The sequence below is a fragment of the Ornithodoros turicata genome, chromosome 3, assembly GCF_037126465.1.
Source record: "Ornithodoros turicata isolate Travis chromosome 3, ASM3712646v1, whole genome shotgun sequence".
In the NCBI taxonomy this organism is placed as follows: Eukaryota; Metazoa; Arthropoda; class Arachnida; order Ixodida; family Argasidae; genus Ornithodoros; species Ornithodoros turicata.
In genome coordinates, this window is record NC_088203.1 from 75,310,231 (window position 1) to 75,330,845 (window position 20,615).

The following is a 20,615-nucleotide window of genomic DNA, read 5'->3' on the forward strand; positions in this document are numbered from 1 at the left end:
TCCACTGAGTGTAGTGGGCACGTCTTCCTGCATCACGTAGAAGTCTTCAGTAATACAATGACCAGCATTCTGCACCTGTAGAGCCACTTTCCCTACAGCTTTCTTTCGGTGTCCGAAGAACGTACTGAGCGTTGTTGAGCAGTTCTTAACCTTCTTTTGAGTAAGCAACTTCACCAGTCTTGATGGAATAACTGAACAGTTGGCTCCAGTATCCAATTTGCAGTGCACGTCGTCTTGTTCAATTCGCAATCTCATTGACCAGCGATCATGCTTCCTTACGCCCCCGATTGACAAATGATTCAAGAAATAATCCTCGTCGCTGTCATCTTCGGTGTGCGGACTACTTTGTAGTTGCCTCACCCTCTCCCTTTCATGGGTCTTGCGAGTAGCTGCCGGTTTCCTTGTGTGACCCCTCATTATGTGCTTCGTTCTGTGCTCTTCAGGTGGGTTGCGACAAACTTTGGCGAAGTGGTTTAAGGTCCCACACTTGCTGCAGATCTTGCCTGCTGCAGGGCAATAATTAGTACGGTGCTCCAGGTATCCACATCTGGGGCAGTGTGAGGTCTTCCGTTGCAGGACGTTTACAGCTGCACATGCCTCGGACTTTCTTTCGTCGCTCGAAATCTCTTTAAACTGTTCTTGTGATCGCTCTTTTATGCGGCACCTTTCGAGAACTTTCTCGGGTCGGGTCGGGTTTTCAGTTATCAACTTCTGTTGCAATTGTTTATCGTTCGTCCCCAGTACAATTCTGCTCTTTAGCATCCGGTTTTCGAGATCTCCATATTCGCAGTTGCGTATCATTGCTTTCAAATCCGTGAGCCAGTCATCGAAACGCTCATTCGGTTTCTGGTCTCGTTTACCGAAGACATACTCATGGTAGGTAAGATTTTCAGCGGGCTTCAGGTAGGACTGAAACTTTTCCTTGAGCACTTTCAGCTTCTTTTTATCGTCTTCGCTGTCGAACGCGAACGTGTTGTAAATTCTCCTACCTTCTTCTCCGATGCAAATCAGAAAGGTGGCTGCCTGCACGTTGTCAGTCTGCTGCGCGAGGTGTGTCGCCATCGCAAATAAGTCGAATTCCATGATCCACTTTTTCCATTCTTGCCAGATGTCGGCCGCAGTTGTGTCCAGGGCTTTGGGTGGCGGTAGTAAACTTGACATCATGACGGGATTGAGGTGTTGTCCGGGGCTGGACTCGCCGTTTCCATCGGCCATTCCAAAATCGAATGCTTCGCAGCTCGCGACACTTCTGACACCATGTATGATGGTGCATGAAAGAATGAATCTTTATTGTCGTCGTCGTCTACACAACAGTCTGACTTCCTCTTCGTCAGTCGTAACCCATGTTACATTTACAATATGTGACTTTCGCACTAAAAGTTCCCATTTTGTAGCCCATGGCTTTATGTAATTTTTCTGGCATTAACTGTCACAAGAGAGACATGCAATTCTTCTGTTTAAAGCCCATACTCTTTAATTTTACATGAGAGTGCTTCCTGCATTTCAGGTGAGCCTACACTTACTGGAGTGCTGCAGTGGTTACCTTCATTTCAAAATTTTATGAAAGGCAGTAGCATGTTATACGGATGAGGCTGTAATTGTTTCAGACAACCACAGGCCATTCAGACAACCACATGAGCTTTGCCATGAACACCTTTTAGTTTCTTTGCACTACTAGGAAGTTGCACTACTGAAATTTTAGACGTAAAGGACATCTTTAAGACACCCTTCTTGTTCGTGGGCTGTAGTCATTATTCGAGAGTCCTAACTTTTTCAAGGCAACCTCACAGACATCAAATCTAAGTCCCTCGTCGGTGCTAAAACATGCTAAACTGCATATGTGAGGGGCGCCACCCCTTCCACAGACGATGTCTACAAAACTAACTCTGGATAACGGTATCTTGAACTAAACACCGCCCGGCCTGTGTTGGTCCTGCAGCAAGGGCAATTTCGTAAAGCAGGCTTCACACCATGCACCGAAGCATCAGGTGAAGCCCACTTTCGGGTTGTGCCGTTCATATTCGTGGAATAGTCGAATATTCGAAAAATCTAATATTGGATATCCGATTCGCGAATCGAATAGTTCGAGCGTTTGATATTCGATTCGAATTCGAGAATTCGAATAGTCGCACACCCCTAGTTTTTTGTGTACTTGTCCATTAGCTTGTACTATTTCCCGCTGTCCTGTTGTACTGGCCACAATTTTGGTTGCGTTGCATCAGTGACAGAGTTTGTCACATGTGTTGTTTTTGCGTGCAAAAATCGCTTCATGCGGGCCAGCCTTTACAGGTTAGAGCGATTGTGAGTCATGGTGTCAAGCATGTTGCCAGCTATCACATTGTCCCTTCAGTACAGCCGAGCATTCCTCCCTTCAAAGTGTGGAGTAATGGGAGAAAAGCAAGGTCAGGCAAGGTCAAGCTGGAATTGCGTGGCCTTCATAAACTGGGAAAGGGGGAAGCCACGGGAAAGCGTGCGGTGCCGGCAAGCGAAAGTAACATACTTTTGTCAATCAACATGAAATAAAGGGTTAGGACTGTGCAGGTTTTGTAATTTACCTCTCGAATAGAGTTTCTCATCGATCAGCCGGCAGGTGGGTGCGTATGTGAGCTTTTCGGTTATGCAATTGCTAACCGATTTTTCTGACTCCCATGGAGAACGGTGGCCTTTGCCATAGGATGAATACATTTTGCGTCCGTTTTTCCAGACAGATTGAAGCCCGAATGCTCCATTTTCCGGACCAAAACGCTTGCGGAGAAGCACCAGCACCACTATTTTCGGGACTACAGCAGCAATTTTGAAACCACCATTTTGGATGGTGGACTTGGATTGGATTGGTAATTGGAATCCTAGGCGAGACTTCTCAAAACTGCCGAACCGTACCTCTAGGTGATGCCACAGCGCCAGTGCTTCCCGGGGCTGTGTGTCGGGACACTTTCCAGTTTCTGTTTGTGCACACTGTCGTTGTTCATCAGCTTTTAACGCTGTGACATTCGCGCAAATGCGAGCGGATATCATGATACTCATGTGCCAGATCCGACAGGGCACAATTATAGACTTCTTTGGTGCAGCTCTGGTGAAATAATGTTGAACTTAGTACTCGTCAGGTTTTTCGGACTGCTGTATTATTGGGACATTTTCCCGGTCACCGCCAAGTCCGGAAAATCGGTCGGCGACTGTAGTACCACGTTGTACGTACTTCTTTCGAGTCACCGCCAGGTACGCTTCGACAGGGTTCTACTGTAGTGTCATACCAAGAGCGTTTACATACTGCTTTATGTTGTTATACAATGAGACAACAACTGCTTTTAACTGACTATAGAAAGCAATGCCATAGTTGAATATGAACTTGCGAAAACCCTATAGACCCTTTTCACTGACCTCATTCCGTCCGCCATACTTTTGTGTTCACACGTGCTCGCACCACAGTTAATGCTGGTAGCGTGCACGTGCCATGCACAAAAGTATGGCTGCCACAAGCAGGGGGAAAGGTTATGCTGTCTGCGACAGTGACGTCAGATGAAAAGAGTCTATATCTGCCCAGTGGAGCTTTCTCATGGTTGGTAGCACAGAGCAATTCCATTAATTTCAAAATCCCTTCTAACGTAACTGTGACTAGACAGCAACCATTTACAGTTAGTGCAATAGAATTTCATGTTTTTCTATCTTGTTTCAGTCTTTGTTCACTACTGTCACCAAGTGATATGCAACATTAAAGTTGCTCTCTGAGAAGGCATTATTAATTACAGTTACTGGTTAATTGCTCAGTAAGTGAATACTTGAGACTTGGTTATTTCCCAAGACTGGCTGGTAGGACTCGTGCAGATATGGAGTATATCGCACATCTGCGGTTGTTGCATTTGTAGGAAAAAATCTCCATGACAAAGATGCTACGTTACAAACATATTTTCAACATAAAAGCTTTCTCAAGAACGTTATGTCGTCCTCAATCCAATAGTTCAAAGCACAGCAGTTAATAAGCCGATGGCAGCACAGAAAGGTGCAGCAATGCAACGGATATGGCACTCTTCGACACCATTTTTGCTAAGTTCACTGCGTGCCCTCAATTATGGCTCCCCCGGGTGATGTTGACAGGGGCACTAATGCTAATGTGTGGATATCCGCAACCACTGCAGAGGCAGCTGTTATGCGAGCAGATTTACCAGGTTCATTCAGGGATATAAACGCACCCATGCACACCTTTAGCCGTGAGCATTCAATTCCAAGACAACCCTTGGCATAATATTTTGGAAACAAATAAACCAAAGAAACACACGGTATAAAGGGGATTACCAGGGGTAATGTTGAGACGTGTCTCTTCTCCCTCCAGCAGCTTCCTATAAGCAGCAATCTCCATATCCAGAGCGACCTTGATGTCCAACAGGTCCTGATATTCGGCCAGCTGCTGCTCAATCTCTGCACGCAGTTTGGAGAGCTCTTCATCCTTGGAGCGCATGGCCCGAGAGTGCCAATCGCGCTCCTGGTCCAGCAGGCGTTCCAGGTCACGAACTCGGTTTGTCAGTGAAGCATTCTGCAAACACGTAACGACAAAGCAAGAATGAGCGTGAAATCGCATTTATGAGGGAAAGCCAATAAAACTTCAAGTACACAAAGTATTCCATATTTGTACTGAATACTTAGAATATCGAGAGGCAAAAATCTGATTTTATTTCAGGTGCCGCAAAATAGTGCAAAAGTGTGAAATATCGGTTTCAAAAGTAGATTTCAGGTGCTAAATTAAGAAAAAATTTAAGGACGATTAATGCAACAAAAGGGGGAGGAAATGCGTGAGCATTAGACAGTAGTATTGTAATATGTAACTGACGACAGCCGTGCACAGACTACGCTGACCCACCACCCACCCACTACCACTATCCACCCATGTCCCTAATTAGTATCACTAATTGTTACTAACTACCACTAACTATCCCTAACTATTACTATCTATTACTAACTTTCGTTGTTCCTCTGTTTCGGCTTCACAACGTCGCCGCATAGCCTCGGCATTCTTTCGGCGACGCTCTTGTGAGTGGTCATCTACACCACTCGTAGAAGGGACCACATCCATTTTATAAACTACGCACGCATAAACTCACGTAGCTACACATGTCCGAACGTGCCCAGGAGCAAATGCCAACTACACAGTGAATTTTGACCTCACGCCAACCTCACAAGCTCCTCCGTGTGACGCCCTTTCCACTCCTCTGTACACAGACGAACGACACCGGGTTTTCGTTCGCATAACCGTTCTAATGCTAATGCATTAAAAAGTGCTTTCACATTTCAGATGAACATGACATGCTGAGAAACTGCACCGACGCACAGTGCTTAGCATTTACAGAATATTTACCAAATTGCAGCCTTCAAATTCCCTGACTTTTTTTCACTGACTAGTTCAATAGAATTCCCTGACCAAAACAAAAGGGAACTTGATGCCTGCTGCTATGTTTTCATACAGATCCCTCATAAAACAGATCATTTATTGAGTATTAGTGGGGTCGCCCTACTTTTCTGCCTCTGAGCTTGTTGTACTGGCGAACTGCTACTCGTGGCAATGTTGCTGCGGCTTGGCTGCTCAACCACTAATCGGCACTCGCGATTTGCTGCGTATCGTCACAGTACTTGTCTGCAATTTTCCCTGACCGCAGCTGCTTTTTGGCAGTTTCCCTAGCAAAGTTTCGGCCCTTTTCGTTTCTCAGTTTTCCCTGACCTTTCCAGTCGCATCAAAATTCCCTGAGATTCCCAGTTTTCCATGTCAGTAGGCATCCTGGTTTGTCCAATGTCTGTATCAATTGCTGAATTTGCACTTCGGCAAGTTTGTTTTCGGGATTTTTCGGGTTTTTGCCCTATATGATGGTAATGCAAATGAAGGTGTAAATACGGGTTTTACGAGGTTTAGCCTTAAAATGCAGGGTTCTATGACTACTGCGGTCTTGCAGTTGACATCTGATTCAACAGGTGTTTTTTGAGTACTTTGAACATTTTTGAACTGCTAGATATCCATCTGGAAATCAGGCTTCCGTAAAATCGATAGAGCCACCAGTGCTGGGTAAAATGACAGACGACACGACAGACACTGAAATTGTCTCATTTTTAAAAGTAGTCTGTCGTTTTACCCAGCGCTAGGGTATTTATCGCTTTAAAGCAAGAATGAACCAACGTGTAGAAGTGAGATCGAGTGTACACGTGCAGTTTTGCGGGCAGAAATTTGGTGTCGCTGCAGGTAAATCCACATTACCCACACGCACTAAACTAATCTTTTGAGACCCTAACTTACTCAATAATTTCAATATCTTAACCAGTTCTCATTTGGAAAAACACCTGAATAAGAGCACTACTTTGGCATACCCCGTGGTCATTTAACTTTTCACTGAACCGCTTGTGGCTTTCACTTATATAGTTGACAAATTCTGTATCAAACATTAAGTGAAACAGCACGCGTTCGTTGATATTCCTCTCAACTCTATCTGGCAGCACGCAAGTTCTTAGTCTCACAACATCACAGTCAGATTCTACCTGTGCAGATTCTACCACACAGACTCTACAAATTCACTAAATGACACACTCGGAACTAATGGTGATCCCAAATGATATTGCTCTCTGTTCGGATTTGTTTCACAGTTTTGCTATTTGCGAATAGAAATTCAATTATGCTGCAGGTTGCGGGTAAAACGCACGTGTACCTGCACCGCGTCTGCGGGTATACCCAGGCTGGTGCAAGCTTACATACCTGCGCTCGCCTCTACACGTTGCAACAGCATTCAGGCGTATCAAATTACTTCACGTTTTCTGCATTATGAGACATTACTCAGCGGTATCTCAGCAGCAGAAAAATGTGCGGTATGAATAATGGTAATTCTATATGAGTACAACGTAGGAACCCATTGACCTTGTTTAAGCTTTCGTTCTTGTTGGTATCACACGAAAGCAGAACACAGTTACACGAGTTACACGACAACGCAAAGCTCCAAAAAGAATTGCAAACCATATTAGGGAGCAATTCTGCATACATCTACCAATATATTCATATATACTCATGAGTATAAGATATGGGGATTCATATATTAAAAAGGTTTGCAACCATTTGTTACATGACGCCATAAAGAAAATCGCATAAAGACCGAGTCAATATTTGATAGATAAATCACCAAAAAAGCATGTTACTGAAACTCACCCAGCATCAAACAAATTTGGGTTGATTGCTCACATGAAAAGCTGCACAAATACAACACAGGTCCTATGGCCCCATTGTTTATCGTCCAGAGTTCACCACAAAGACTGCAAATTACGTGTTTTCTGCAACCAGGAATACTGTCACGCACAAAATGTTTCACGAAAAAGCTTTATGTGAAGTTGCCTGTAGCAATACTCCAAAAGTCATAAATTCCACATTGTTATAAAAATTTGTGACTCGATTTGTATCCCGTCCCGACCAGAATTTCAGCATGCGCACAGCTGTCTTCTAATTTCCTTGGCGTCATTTTAAAACCTACTGCCTCGATTTGCATGATGTTCACACAGTTTAAAAATACGGGGCAATCCCGCTAATTCGAACTCGAAGGTGACAGAAGATTTGTTCAAATAAAGCGGAGCCGCTCCGAATGAGCGCTTGATGCGTTGGCAGCGCATGCTAGCTACGTCGGAGACACATCACGAGTCGCCAGGCCTTGCCATACATTCGCAGTAACGCAATGGTGGATGTATGAGAGGCTGTTTCTATCCAGAATATTTGTTTACAGACAAGCATCAAAACGGCTCAGGACAGAAAATAATGTTATATTATATATTACTCTATAAAAGTTGTTTGCAATGTTAAGCCCAACTCAACTGCAAACCACGCAAACGCAAATATCACTGACTAAATTCGAGAAAATATCAAATTGCTGACTTTTTCTTGGCTGCGTGCAGTGAACAGGAAGGGTCTTGATCCCCTCAAAACAGCGAGGCTTGCTTGCTTAGCCGGCGACAAGTAAGCGGTATCTTTCCACGCCGGTCGCACTTGGGCAGACAGTTACGGTGATTCGTTCCTTACTCCTCTTAAGTATCGGCTCAGTATAGGCTCAAGTATTGCTTCTATGAGAAATTGACTTGTAAGTAATAAGTAAACTTGGCAATTAATAAGTAAAGGTGTCTCTGAGACGCCAGCCGGCGCTTCCGAGCCGTAGTTGGGAGTCGGGCACGGCCCTGCAATCTTGTTCGAATAAACTGGTGCACACGTTCAGAAGTTTGAATTACCAGGCATTTTCCCGCTTTGAAATACACACGGCCTTGCCGTAACCCAAATTATCTGGAAGTTCGAGTTAAGAGATTCTGAATTAACGGCATTGCACTATACTTTGACAACCTTTGATAGCCTGATACACAAATGTCACAAGTCTACGTCCCAACCTTGTCATACAGAAGAACAGAGCTTATTTCATGATGTTTGTACAAGGAGCCACTAAAACAGGGTTATAGACACAAAGCCATCTTGTAAGTAGTACCAGGAACCACCAGAACAGAGACGGAACACAAAGAAGCAATTGTATGTGCCCTTTGAGTTCTGTCCGTGTTGCTGTGGCTTTCACTGTGATTAAGTGATAGATACAATACCACTGCAAGCATTTATATGAAACTGAAGGAAATAGACATTATGTAATAAGAACGTGTGCAATTAAAAAATTAAAATTTGGGAAGGAAGGACAACGTAGCCCTAGTTCTTATCCAGCACCCACATGCTTACGTACGCCATCGTGCTAAGAGAAAGCAAGAGATATGTAACTACAAGCTGCACATTTTTCAGGCAGCTGTGCCTACCTGCGACTCCAGCTCACCAACGCGTGCATTGAGGCCTTCCATTCGGGACTTGTAGGACAGCAATTCGTCTCTTGTGCTCGAACTGTCAGCCGAACGCTGCTCCAGCAGTGTTTGCAGGTCATGCAACTGGAAGAGAGAGGCAATGTTACTTGAAGAAGTTACCATATTATCGAAAACAAATCCAACAAAGCATAAAACAGTACTGGACAACTCTAAGGGTGTGTAGTACACAAAGAGAGAATAAACAGACCCCAGTGTTTTCGGGCTTTGTTTTCCTTTTAAAACATAAGATATAAAACATAAGATGCCAAACAATACGTATTTCACAAAGACAAGTTAATGCTCACTCTCTATAATTCTCCATTTATTATCTATAATTAAAAAAAGCCATTACATGTGGAATGATTCCGCAACTTCCAAAGGATATGCAGCCATTCAGAATGCAGCACGAAATATGACAATAGCTATGCTGATTGATGATACGAATAGTGACACAAAATATTTTTTTGAGAAATAGCTCTCTATCTAGCATATGCAGCAATACAGTCGAACCTCCATATAACGAAATGTACTGGGATGGCGATTTCTTTTGTTGTATCGAATATTTCTAGGGGTGTGCGAGTACCAAAATTGAGACAGAATAGTTTTCGAAAAGCTGAAACTCACTGCGAATAGTTTTCAAATATTTCACTTGCACTGTGAATCGAATCCGAATAATTTCTTCAGACGGCAAATCCAACTTGAATAATCAGAAAATGCCCAATTTGAATAATTTCTAATACTTCGTGGTAAAATATTTTGTGATGTTCTGCTCCAAACATATGAGCCTTTTTACCCAGCATAACATATTGTGTCGGGTCCCTCCGTATTGTGTATGGTACACTGCATTAGTGGGATGAACTGCATTGAGAGTTAGTCAACACATTCCATGCAGCCTGCTTTGTGTGCACCTCCTTGGTTATATGTTTACATTGTGAATGTCCTGTACTTTTTCTAGAAACTGTGCATATTTCCACCTGTTACCGAACATAATTGTGAAAGTCGGGAGTACATTTACTGGAACATGCAGTGCCCAGAGTAAAGTGTTGACCATGAGGTCACAGAAGTTGTACACCTTAATGACAGAATATTGTAAACAGTGTAAAGTGGGCTTCACCTAACACTCGATTGTAATGACTTGAAGCAGACCTGCAGAATGGAGTCGCACACCAAAAGAACAATGGCGGTAACGTGAGGTGGGCTTCACCTAACCCTTGGATGTAACGAGGTGAAGTCCACTTGCAGAATGCTTGCCTTGTGATACCTTGCTTGTGTACTATTCGGAAAATATTCTAAAATTTCGAATACTGAAACTATGTTGCGAACAGCATTCGAATAGCATCAGATATTCCTTTCATATTCGATATTTCGAATATTCGCACAGCTCTAAATATTTCTGTAAGCAATCGGACAACTGGTCCTAGACGTTGTGCTTCTTTAATGGTCATGTCTCGAATGGAAGATGCGTGTGATCCTCGCTACAACTTCGTCATCGTCGTTTTCCAACAATTTCGTTACACTGAAACGAATGATATTTGAAAAGATGTATGTCGCAAATTGTGAAGAGACAAGCAACATAAACATGTATATCCAGTAGAATAGCGATTATACGACCACGGAATTCTTGGAAAGCCCGCACCATATACATAACGCATTACGTTTCGGGACAAAGACAAATGCTTTCCTACTACTCCGACAGCCGACGCCCCGATCAGTTGCGATCACCACTGGAGACAATCTTTTGCGTGACCGACAAAAGATGGTAGGAGAGATAGACAGAATAGCAGCACTGCAAAAAAGAGCCTCAGCGGCACACACTTATGCCTTTCTTTGAGCTTTGTGCATGTGTCGGAGATGGAGTAAATGCTGTTTTGGGAACTTTTCATTTGTTGTATAGAGATGCCGGCTCAAAACTCTTTTGTTCTAGCGGGAGTTCAAATGCATTGTACCCTATGGCAACCTGATGGGGAATGTCTATTTTGTTATAGTTGAACCTCGGTTATAACAAATTTGTAAATGCTGACTCTTTGTTTCATTAAACAGAGAAATTTCTTAAATAGAACGCGCCAAGTGTAACGAAGATGTCCGAGGCCACTACCTGTGGCATGCGTACCACAACACGCCATTTCCCATAAAACAGGTATCAAGCTATGCAGGGCACAAAATATCAAGCTTTATTCATCAGACAACGGTAGGTAATTACGTAATTTATGCACAATATCGCTTTGAGCGTTCGTAACTTTCGTAACTCTGGATGCCCCCCAATGCTTTCTCCTGCGCGCTCGCGTGTCGACTTTTCTTGGTTGGTTCACTAGCACTCATGACACACATGATGCACAATTCCGGAAACTACAAGACTACACCGCCATTGGATACCGAAAAGAATGAGAAATGGGTACATATCACATAGACGTTTGCGCCGATGGAACTTTGACCGGCGTCAGCGGCACAAACAAAAACGACGAAAACAAGTACAAAAACGGCACAAAACCGCAACCTACTGTCATCGGCATCAACAAGAGCAACTTAGACTTTGCGAGAGGCCAGCAATGCAAGCTTTCGTGTCCAAAAAGAGGTGCGAAGGTCTTACCTTGACCTCATAGAGGTCCTCCATTTCCTGCCTGTTCAGCTGCATCTGCGTCTCATACTGCTCCCGCAGTTCCCGCAGTGTATCCTCCAGCTTTTGCTCGTAGCGGTCCTTGAGACGACTGTCAATCTCTGTGATCTCTGTCTGTTTCACGATCCGAACATCTTGAAGCTCCTGTATAAGTGGCAAAGAATGTATACACATTGGTTGCTCGTGGACATGAAACCGATTCAAACAGTACCAAGAGATAAAAGCAGGACCCTGCTTCATTTTTGGGACAAACTCAGTTACACCATCGGCTAACCTGCGGAACAAATGCCTCTCTGTGACATGTCTTTGGGTTACACGAGATGATTTTTCAGATAGGCTTATCCTCAGTGTCAGCTTCATTCTACAAAGGGCAGAGTCGTTTAGCAGCTGGTGACAATGTGGCAAAGATGCTCCTCGAGGTATGATATTTCAGGCTTTCCTAATGAGGATGACGTAAATGCAGCAAGTGCCTGCAGGGCCCATGCGCAAAGAGGAATCAAACACTCTGCCATGAGTGCTCAGTTGCTGCATTGTGTGCACAACTACTGGATTAGTTTATGTGGGTCCTATATATTGACTTGTCACAAGCATAGGTCATCATATTCACTCATGGTGAACATCACGGACATCATTCACCACCACATCATGCGATGCTGAAGTTGAATGATGGCCGATGACGCGATGCTGAAGTTGAATTAAGTTCCGAAGTTGAAGGCAAATGGATTGCGTGAATGATAGGGATGTCAATGTGATGGCCTGCTCCATGGTTCACAGTTCTACAAGTGAATGCTTTTTCTTTGCTAACCTAAAAGATCTAAACTTTGGATGGGGTAAGCATGGCAGAAAAATCTCACGTCAATACACCTTAACTGTAATTCAACACATGGCTCCCACTGAATTTTGTAACCAAAAAATTCAAGGGTCTTTTTAGGACCTCTTAAGACTCAAGGTCATTTTATGTAGGATATAAAACACAGTTTATGGTCAGCATTTCACATTTCCAACCAACAAGGGGTGTTTGACAACCTACAGAGGACTGCACAATAGTGACCCGTTCACAAACGTGACCGACAACTCTTGAATGTCAAAGATCATAAGACAGCAAGGAAAATTATTTAATACAATGGAGAGCACCATTCATTTTATGCTGCTGCTTCCTATTGCAAAGAGTGCTAACTCCTGTGGTCTCAAACTTTAGTTTCATACTATAGCTAAATTATAGCTCTGACTACTGATAAGTGGACTTATTGGCACTAGCAGCACCATGAGAACAAGAATAAGATGCAAAATCAAGGGTTTTCAAGAGGACCTTGGGAAAATTCCAAGTTTTTCCAGACCTTAAAAGTGCCATTTTCAACTTCCACATTATTCGACAGTTTCAAGGGCTAGTAGGAACCATGTCAACAGCAAAATAGCCAACTACAGCTGCCTTTGTTTGAAAATCGTGCAACGTGCAACAGAATGACTTGAAGTGATTGAAATGATTTCATACCTTTTCGTAAAGCGAGCGTTGGAAATCAAGTTCTTCGGACAGAGTCTTCGCTCTGTTCTTGAGATCCACCGTTCGCAGAATTTCATCGTCCAGCTCCTTCCTGAGTCTCTCAACTTCCTTGGCCAGCGCATTGCGTTCGTTCTCCGCTTCCTGCATAACGCAAATCACTGTCAGTGAGCTTTGCAAGTGCAAGCTGATCAAGATGAATGAGTATATGAATAGGGTTCCTTTTTTTAGACTACTTTCATTTTTAACAAGAGGAAACAATGTTGTCCTCAATGTAATGATGCTCAACAAAGGTGTTGACATATCAATATTAAAGAGAGAATCTGCTTCAAAATTTATGGTAAGAAATTTAGCACTGCACTAATCAATATGCTGCGATGTTTGGTAGACTACATTTTCAAAGCCCAAACGAAAGTATTTTTGTACGAAGGTGACTAATGTGTGTTTCAGCTGCCTTGTCTATGTGTGAATCACTAGCATGCTCCAAGATACCCATAGAGTAGTATTTCAACCAATAAGTCACGTACCTTCAGCTGGGCCAGGGCTTGATTGAGACGTCCCTGAAGATCAACAGCCTGTGACTCCAGTGTGGTAACCCTCCTCTCTGAAGCAGCATACTCTCGATCTCGCTTTGTTAACCTAAAGCGAGTATGAAACAATTGTTTTTAAGCAAGTCGACAGGGCGCCACTAAAAGTGCATAAAGCCCTTTTCTTTTTCATGTTAGTCTGGGACATCAAATAGTAGGATGGTGGTGCAGCACTTATGTGTGCAATGGACCTCTGGGAGTAACCCTGTACCACTTTGGGCAAATGTGTCCGATGCATTACCCATTCCACTGACATATGAGTAAGTTTGCAAAGTATGCTGTAGTCGCAAGGCTTATTTGTTGGTTGACACTCGTAGTTCCAAGCCATTACAACAATGCAACAAAGATTTGGGTGAATCGACTTGTTCCCCATAGTCCTGCTTAGAGGTGCTGTAGCATAGCAAAAAAAAATTATTCCGTGAAATTTTTCTGTTGAACATGGCAAATGGTGTGTGGGACTACAAATATGATTTATAAGGCAATAATGTTACGGGTCTAGGTCACCACAGTGACAGTAAAATGTAAACAAAAGTGTTGTGACTAACGTTTTGTGGAAAGCAGTACACACAACAAAACGCAAACAGAATAGACCTTTAACACCCCTTCAGCTCACTCGAGCGTTTATCTCGGTCAGGGGCTACACGATTCGTTGCGGTAACCCACTTTCGAACGCATGTGAACTGATGTGACCAAACGAAATACAATAGGCGTGGGACTGAGGGAGCGACCCAAAGCGTTGCCACGATGACGTCCTCCTGTCCCGTTTTTTCCCGCACATCTAGAGACGATTTCTTCAGAAACTGTGGCTCAAGTACACTGCCAACCTCTGAAGAAATATATACATAATGAAACGCGTCAGGAAGTGCATGCGCATCCGCGAACTCAGCGCAGTACATCAACGTAACAAATGGAACGCATTAAACGACAATCTCAGCACAAATAAAACCGTCCGACAGTAAGCCGCGATGTAACCAAAGAGGTACGCGAAATAGGGACGCTAAAATTCGCAAGTAGGGCACAGGTCGCTTCTTTCGCAACAGCCCCGAGTTGCAAAGAAAAGATAACCAAAAACAAGACACCGGCAACGCGCAGCCATCGAGTCATGCCGCCACACCGAACAACCCACTCACTTAGCTTGCAAGGTCTCCGCTTCGGCTTGCCACTTCTTCGCTTCCAACTGCAGTTTAGCATTCTCGTTAGCAGTGAGGTCCACCGACCGACGGGCATCGGCTAATTCTCTGTCGTAAAGACTCTTGACGCTGGTCACCTCACGAGAACGAGTCTCCTCGCTCGTCTCAATTTGCTGCGTTAGCCGTTGATTTTCGGTTTCCAGATGCCGTACCCGATCGATGTATGCTGCTAAACGATCGTTGAGGTGCGCCAGCTGATTCTTCTCTTGAATACGCGAGGCCCGAGTTGGGCTGAGCGGCGAGCGTGATCGCTCTGACCGGTCTTTGCTGCCGGAAGCTTCCGGACTTCGGAAACTGGAAGCTACATCCTCGCCTTCTCCTTGGTCGCGAGAAGAACTGCGCGACGATGTAGTTGACGTCGTCACCACTGTCTTTCGAACACTTCTCGATGCCATTTTGGGCGAACCTATAAGCAAGACCAACTCCGCGAAATCACACACAACTTCTCTGCCTCGCCCAGAAAAAACCAAGATGGCGAAATGCCGCCAAATACCACGTGACCTATAAATTCAGGCATATGATCCAGCGCACGAGTTTCGAGCTTCGTTTCGTACATGGCAATTAACGGCTGCAGTGAATGCATGTGTGGAGGCTTGTAGGTAATATTACCGAGTGTCTGTTTACATAACGCATCAGTAATCTTCACACTACATGTACGTTACATAGTGTATGTAAGAATGGTCACGATTACGTATTCATGACGTCATGAACCGGCTGGTGTAGTCAGTGTAGCACAACCGTAAGCACGCGCCCCGCTAGCCGGCGCGTCCCGTAAGCATTTTTATCTGATCATTCATTCATACGAAAGGAACTAGGGCTAAACGTATTTCTCGACGATGACGTCAAGACTATAACACGTAAAGACAGAGACTACGTGCTATGAAACGGTGGAGAAAGATAGTAGGAGATCCTAGGAGAAAGAGGAGAGATAGGATCCTAGGAGAAAGATATCAGAAATCGACAGGTACCGAGCGGGGAGCCGAGCCCCCCTCCCCCGTGAGACACGAAGGTCGCTTGCGAAAACGGGACTCTTTAGTCATAGGTCGTTGGTGATTATTCTCAAACGCCATGATGGGAACCTCTGAACACCCACACAGTGCGCAACGTTCGCCTCCAGAAAAAGATGTGATGGGGAGAGTTGCACTCTTGACCCGGCGGCGCTTACCCACCACCACCCCCACCCTGGAAAAAATCCTGAAAATGCCCATGGGTACCGAGCATAAAAAAGGGAGGTTCGATACATGTTTGTGGGTATATGCATTAGTAGCCGAGCTGTATTGGGCAATTTGGGAGGATGTTGCAAAAAAAGAAAGAAAATAAAAACGGGGGAAGGGTAGGGAAACACCTGGATACTACGTGTAAATACTCAAATATCAAATACTAGATTGGTGGCCACTGCAGCCGTTCGCAAGAAACTGCACATTTCTCAGTGTGAACTCTGCGCATGCAGGTCCAGTTGCGTAGCCAGGAAAAAAGAAAAAAAGTGTATATATATACAGGGTGTTCAAAACTAAGCTTTCACTAGCGCTACGCAAACACAGCGACGACAGGAAACCGGATGATAACTTTACGCTACTTGGGTAAGAAACAGGTGCTGCTAAGTGGTTAGCACCTGTTTCTTACTCAAGGAACAGAAAAATTAGCACCAGTTTTCTTTTGTTCGCCTATTTATAAAGTGCTGGTGAAAGCTTAATTTTGAACACCCTGTATATGGTTACGCCATAGAGCTTTAGCTATTTTTCCTTTGTATATATATATATAAGGAGGGGAGACAGTGCTTCTACAGGACAAGGTATAAAAGGGAAACTTTATTAAAAACTAAGAGGGGATATTCGGCGTTTCGACAGCAGCGCTGTCTTCAACAGTTGTTCTGTTGTTAGTCTGTTGCAGACAGCGCTGCTGTCGAAACGTCGAATACCCCCTCTTAGTTTTTAATAAAGTTTCCCTTTTATACCTTGTCCCGTAGAAGCACTGTCTCCACTTCTGATCGTTATTGAATATCTTTATTTTTCGTGATCAACCGCATTCCTTTATTTCAACTTATATATATATATATATATATATATATATATATATATATAATGAGGGAAAAAAGCCATTAAAGAAACAAGTAAATGATAACATGCTAAAATATATATATGTATATATGTGTGTGTGTGTAAGGCAATTGAATTGGAAGAATCAGACAGACACGAATATATATATGAATAGATGAATAAATCAATGAGCCTTAAGACGGAAATGAATAGGAATAAGGTAAAACTAAGAGTTAAATCTTTATTTTTTATTTTTAGATTTTATTTTTATTTATTTATATTTCGGGAGGGGTGCTGTGGGGATCTTTACGAGGTGGAAGAAGATTTCGCCCTCGTTTTCCTCTCCCAAGTGCACAACCAAATATGGCTTTTTACCCCCCCCCCCCCCCCGGTTACACCAATTAGCATGTCCATGTACGCTGCCACTGTATGGAATTGCGCAAAGGATAATTAATCTGACAGGCCCTGGGGCAGAGTTCCTGTCGCATGACGTCAGTGTGCCGTTATGTAGACTGGTTTCTAGAGATTTCTCAACTCCTAGTCGGGAGAGGGACCGACGGAGCCTTATCATCGAGAATAATAAATTATACACCCTCATGCAACGGAACGGAGACTAAAAGTGAAATCGTTTAGCGACGAACAGGCTAAAGTCCCAAGAATATCGCAGGTAGCGTTGAAGCAGCATGTCCTATCGGTGACAGTCAGGAACACTCCTGCGTTGCGACAAGGAAGGTCACGTATAAAGTATGTTGAGCACGCAAACGCTTTCATTTATTCATGTCGCAACCGCGCCACGCCCTTGAATCAAGCAGAAGCAGATGGCTAGCTTTATGGAAAGGAGCGATGTGCGCGGTATGTCTTCCGCGATCTATTATGCGGCCGGTATGTGGCGGGGATTTCAAAGTGCATGCGTTGAGTTTACCATAATTACATAAATGGGAAGAGTACTTAGAGAAAGCCTAAATTCATTTGCACAATATCTATCTATTATGCTTCAATTTCTAACGAAGGATGTTTTTCCCAATGACCGCACGGAAACATTTTAAACACGTGGGCACGTGTCCCGCGCGCACATGCATGTGCAGTGACGTGCGAAGCATGTTAGTGTTTACCACAAGAACCGCAAGGGACGCTTTAATGTTTCTGGTTGATACAACAACGAGTGATCTAGGCAATAGTTGTATAATGGAAACTGTAAGCTGTATTTGGTTACCATGGTCGGGTGCTGCGTCGTGGAGTGTGGGCAGGGCAGAATAGCTCCGCTTCCCATTTTAGGCTTCTCAACTCTGAGACTCGCTGCAGTTCTCACCTCCTGCAACGACGCCAGCCAAAAATGGATGGAACCATCTCATTAATAGCGCGCAAAGCAATGGGAACGCAGAAGGCAGGACTGCGCAAACGACTGGTATTTAAAAGCCGGCAGGTTCAGCAAAGAAATCTTCAAACACCCCGCTTCCCTCCCACGCAGCGTTTCGCACATAAGCGTGCAAATCGTCCCCCGAACCAGATGGGCCGGTCGACCAAGCTATTTTTAGTTCACATCCGACCGACCTCCTTCAGGTGGGAAATAGTAAAAGACAATGAGGCCTCCTCACCTGTCCACACAAGTATATTGCCACATAGGTCATCTTCAGGATAACATCATTAGCCGCCAGGCATTGATGGGGCGGCGGGGGGGTATATAGAGATGTCGATTGATTTAGATATGAGAATTGCGTTGGACTGCAATGGAGATAAAAGTGGTTGAGAAAGCTTTGGGCGAATCCATTGGCATGTTGCTTTTGAAGAATAAATTCTATTGCTGACAGGTTTAAAATGTTACTAGTTATTAAAACTAGTGATCGTTTATATCGTTCAACAGATAGAGGTTGAGAACGCAAACAAGCGCGCGCACACGCTATGCTTTGGAGCGTGGTCACCTGGGTTTGCTTTTTCTGTGCTCTCAAGACCTGATTCTATTATTGTTGTTTTCTGTTATTGTTTTTTTTCTCTCTCACATTGTTCCTTTCATTGGCAGTTAAGGGTGACTAAAGCGCAAAAATTTATTTCGCGAAACTAAAGATCCCATTACCAGGACACGAACACAAAAGAAACGGGAGTCGTCCGTTGCGCGTGTCTCATGAGCGAAAGAAAGAACAATTTACGTTTTCCTTCTCCTTCTCAAGAGGGATGCGGAACGCGCTCTCATTGGTCTCCGCACACGATTTGTCCACTTATCGTGAGTTCGTTTGAGGAGACCAATCAGAGGCCTCTCCGCATTGGTCACACTTCGTGGGAGAGAGAGGGAAAGCTTAAATTAAAGCGGGTTCTCTCGCTCATAAATCATGAACGACGCAACCGATGAATCTCGTTCCTTTCGTATTGCTATCAAGGTAACGGTATCTTTCGTCCTGTGCTCCGGCTCGATACGAAAACTCGCCCCCCCCCCCACCCCCACTGATCCTGGGTGCGACAACACACATATATTTGTCCACACCGCAAAATGCGGTTGAAAAAAAAGAAGAAAAAGAACGAAAATAATTTATTTGGACGTTCACAATACGATTACATGTATAGGCTGTCATGTCCAGTGAAGTGGTGTCACGAGATTGTAAGCACTTTGAAAAACTCATACTTTGAAAACCATTCACGAGTGCTGCTTAGATAGCCGCCATGAACTGCAAGAACTTTCGCGATCGTCACACTGGTCCCCCCCCCCCCCCCCCCACACACACATACATATTATTTTCTCTTCGGATTTGCACGATTTGCGTGGGTCGGGTCGTGGCAGGTAGGGGGGGCTCTGGGCCCAACTCATGAGTAGCGGCCCCCCCTTATTTGCTCGGTCGCTTTTGTAGCCTACGAGGTGTAATCCAGACTTCACTGAACACCTGTTATACGTACACGTGCTTAGACCCTCGTGATTACAGGTTTTATGCTTCTTTTTTGTTGTTGTAAAGTCAAGGTCAATGGGCTGTAAAACAAGGTAAAATTAAATGATATCGAGCATAAAGGAAAAGAGACGCTCTTTTCGCATTTCAGATGAATATACCAGATGCTGACCGGTGTGCTGCAGTGTTTAGTTTCTCGTCCAGTACGTGCCCGTGTAATATATGGTGATTGGATTTGGATGGTGGGATTTGCGCTACTTTGTTTTCGGGTATTTTAGGTTTTTACCTGTGAGGATGCTATAAATCGGGGGATAAAAATGATTTTTACCGGAGTTAACTCTGAAACATGCTCAAGGGTGTGTGCTGGAGGTCGGCAGTGTGAGCGTGATATCTGCTGGTACTCGCTCGCACTTCCAAGCAGGGGCGGATCCAGACCCTCGGTTAAAGGGGGGGGGGGGGTACGGGCTTCTTTGCCGAAGCCCGTAACTGGGGAAGAAAGAGAGGGAGCCCGGATCCGCCACTGCTTCCAAGGCGATCCATTTTGCTGCGAAGTGCTCAGCAAAAGTTAACGGTAGGGTCAGACTGGGTGTCTTTGTCCATAGCCGCAGATATGTTCAAATGCTGGCTACCAACGTGCATTTCGAGAAACGGGCCAAAATGTTTACGTTTTCCCTTCCAAGACCACTCCACGTGCGCCTATTTTACGATCCAGCATGCCCACACCTAATACAATTTGAACAAAGTAGGATGAGGTAGCAGTATAGCATATGTGTGCCCCCGTGCTTTGCAATGCAACGAAATCGAAAGTAAATAAAGCGCATCTTCGTTTTCGTTCCCAGCACTTCCTATCAGAAAAGCTGTCCGGGAAAACGAAGAAATATACAAAATCATGTTTGGGAGACTTTTTTCGGCAGTACAAAGGAAGCTGCAACTATACGCATCGCGGAATAGCAGCGGCGTGGTAGAGTGGATAAAACCGATCCTC

At 44.3% G+C, this 20,615-nt stretch overlaps 1 protein-coding gene across 1 annotated transcript in view; it reads right to left on the reverse strand.

The window, feature by feature from the left end:
• LOC135388622 (lamin Dm0-like) overlaps positions 1–15,217 on the reverse strand; it is a 30,165-nt gene extending 14,948 nt beyond the window's left edge. Inside the window, exons 1-6 of the mRNA XM_064618272.1 lie at positions 14,665–15,217; positions 13,475–13,586; positions 12,942–13,091; positions 11,423–11,593; positions 8,794–8,919; positions 4,291–4,528 (exon numbers count right to left, since the gene is read on the reverse strand). Of these exons, the coding sequence (XP_064474342.1) occupies positions 4,291–4,528; positions 8,794–8,919; positions 11,423–11,593; positions 12,942–13,091; positions 13,475–13,586; positions 14,665–15,119 (1,252 nt within the window). The 5' untranslated portion in view covers positions 15,120–15,217. The remainder of the gene's footprint in view (positions 1–4,290; positions 4,529–8,793; positions 8,920–11,422; positions 11,594–12,941; positions 13,092–13,474; positions 13,587–14,664) is intronic.
• Positions 15,218–20,615: the final 5,398 nt, after the last annotated feature.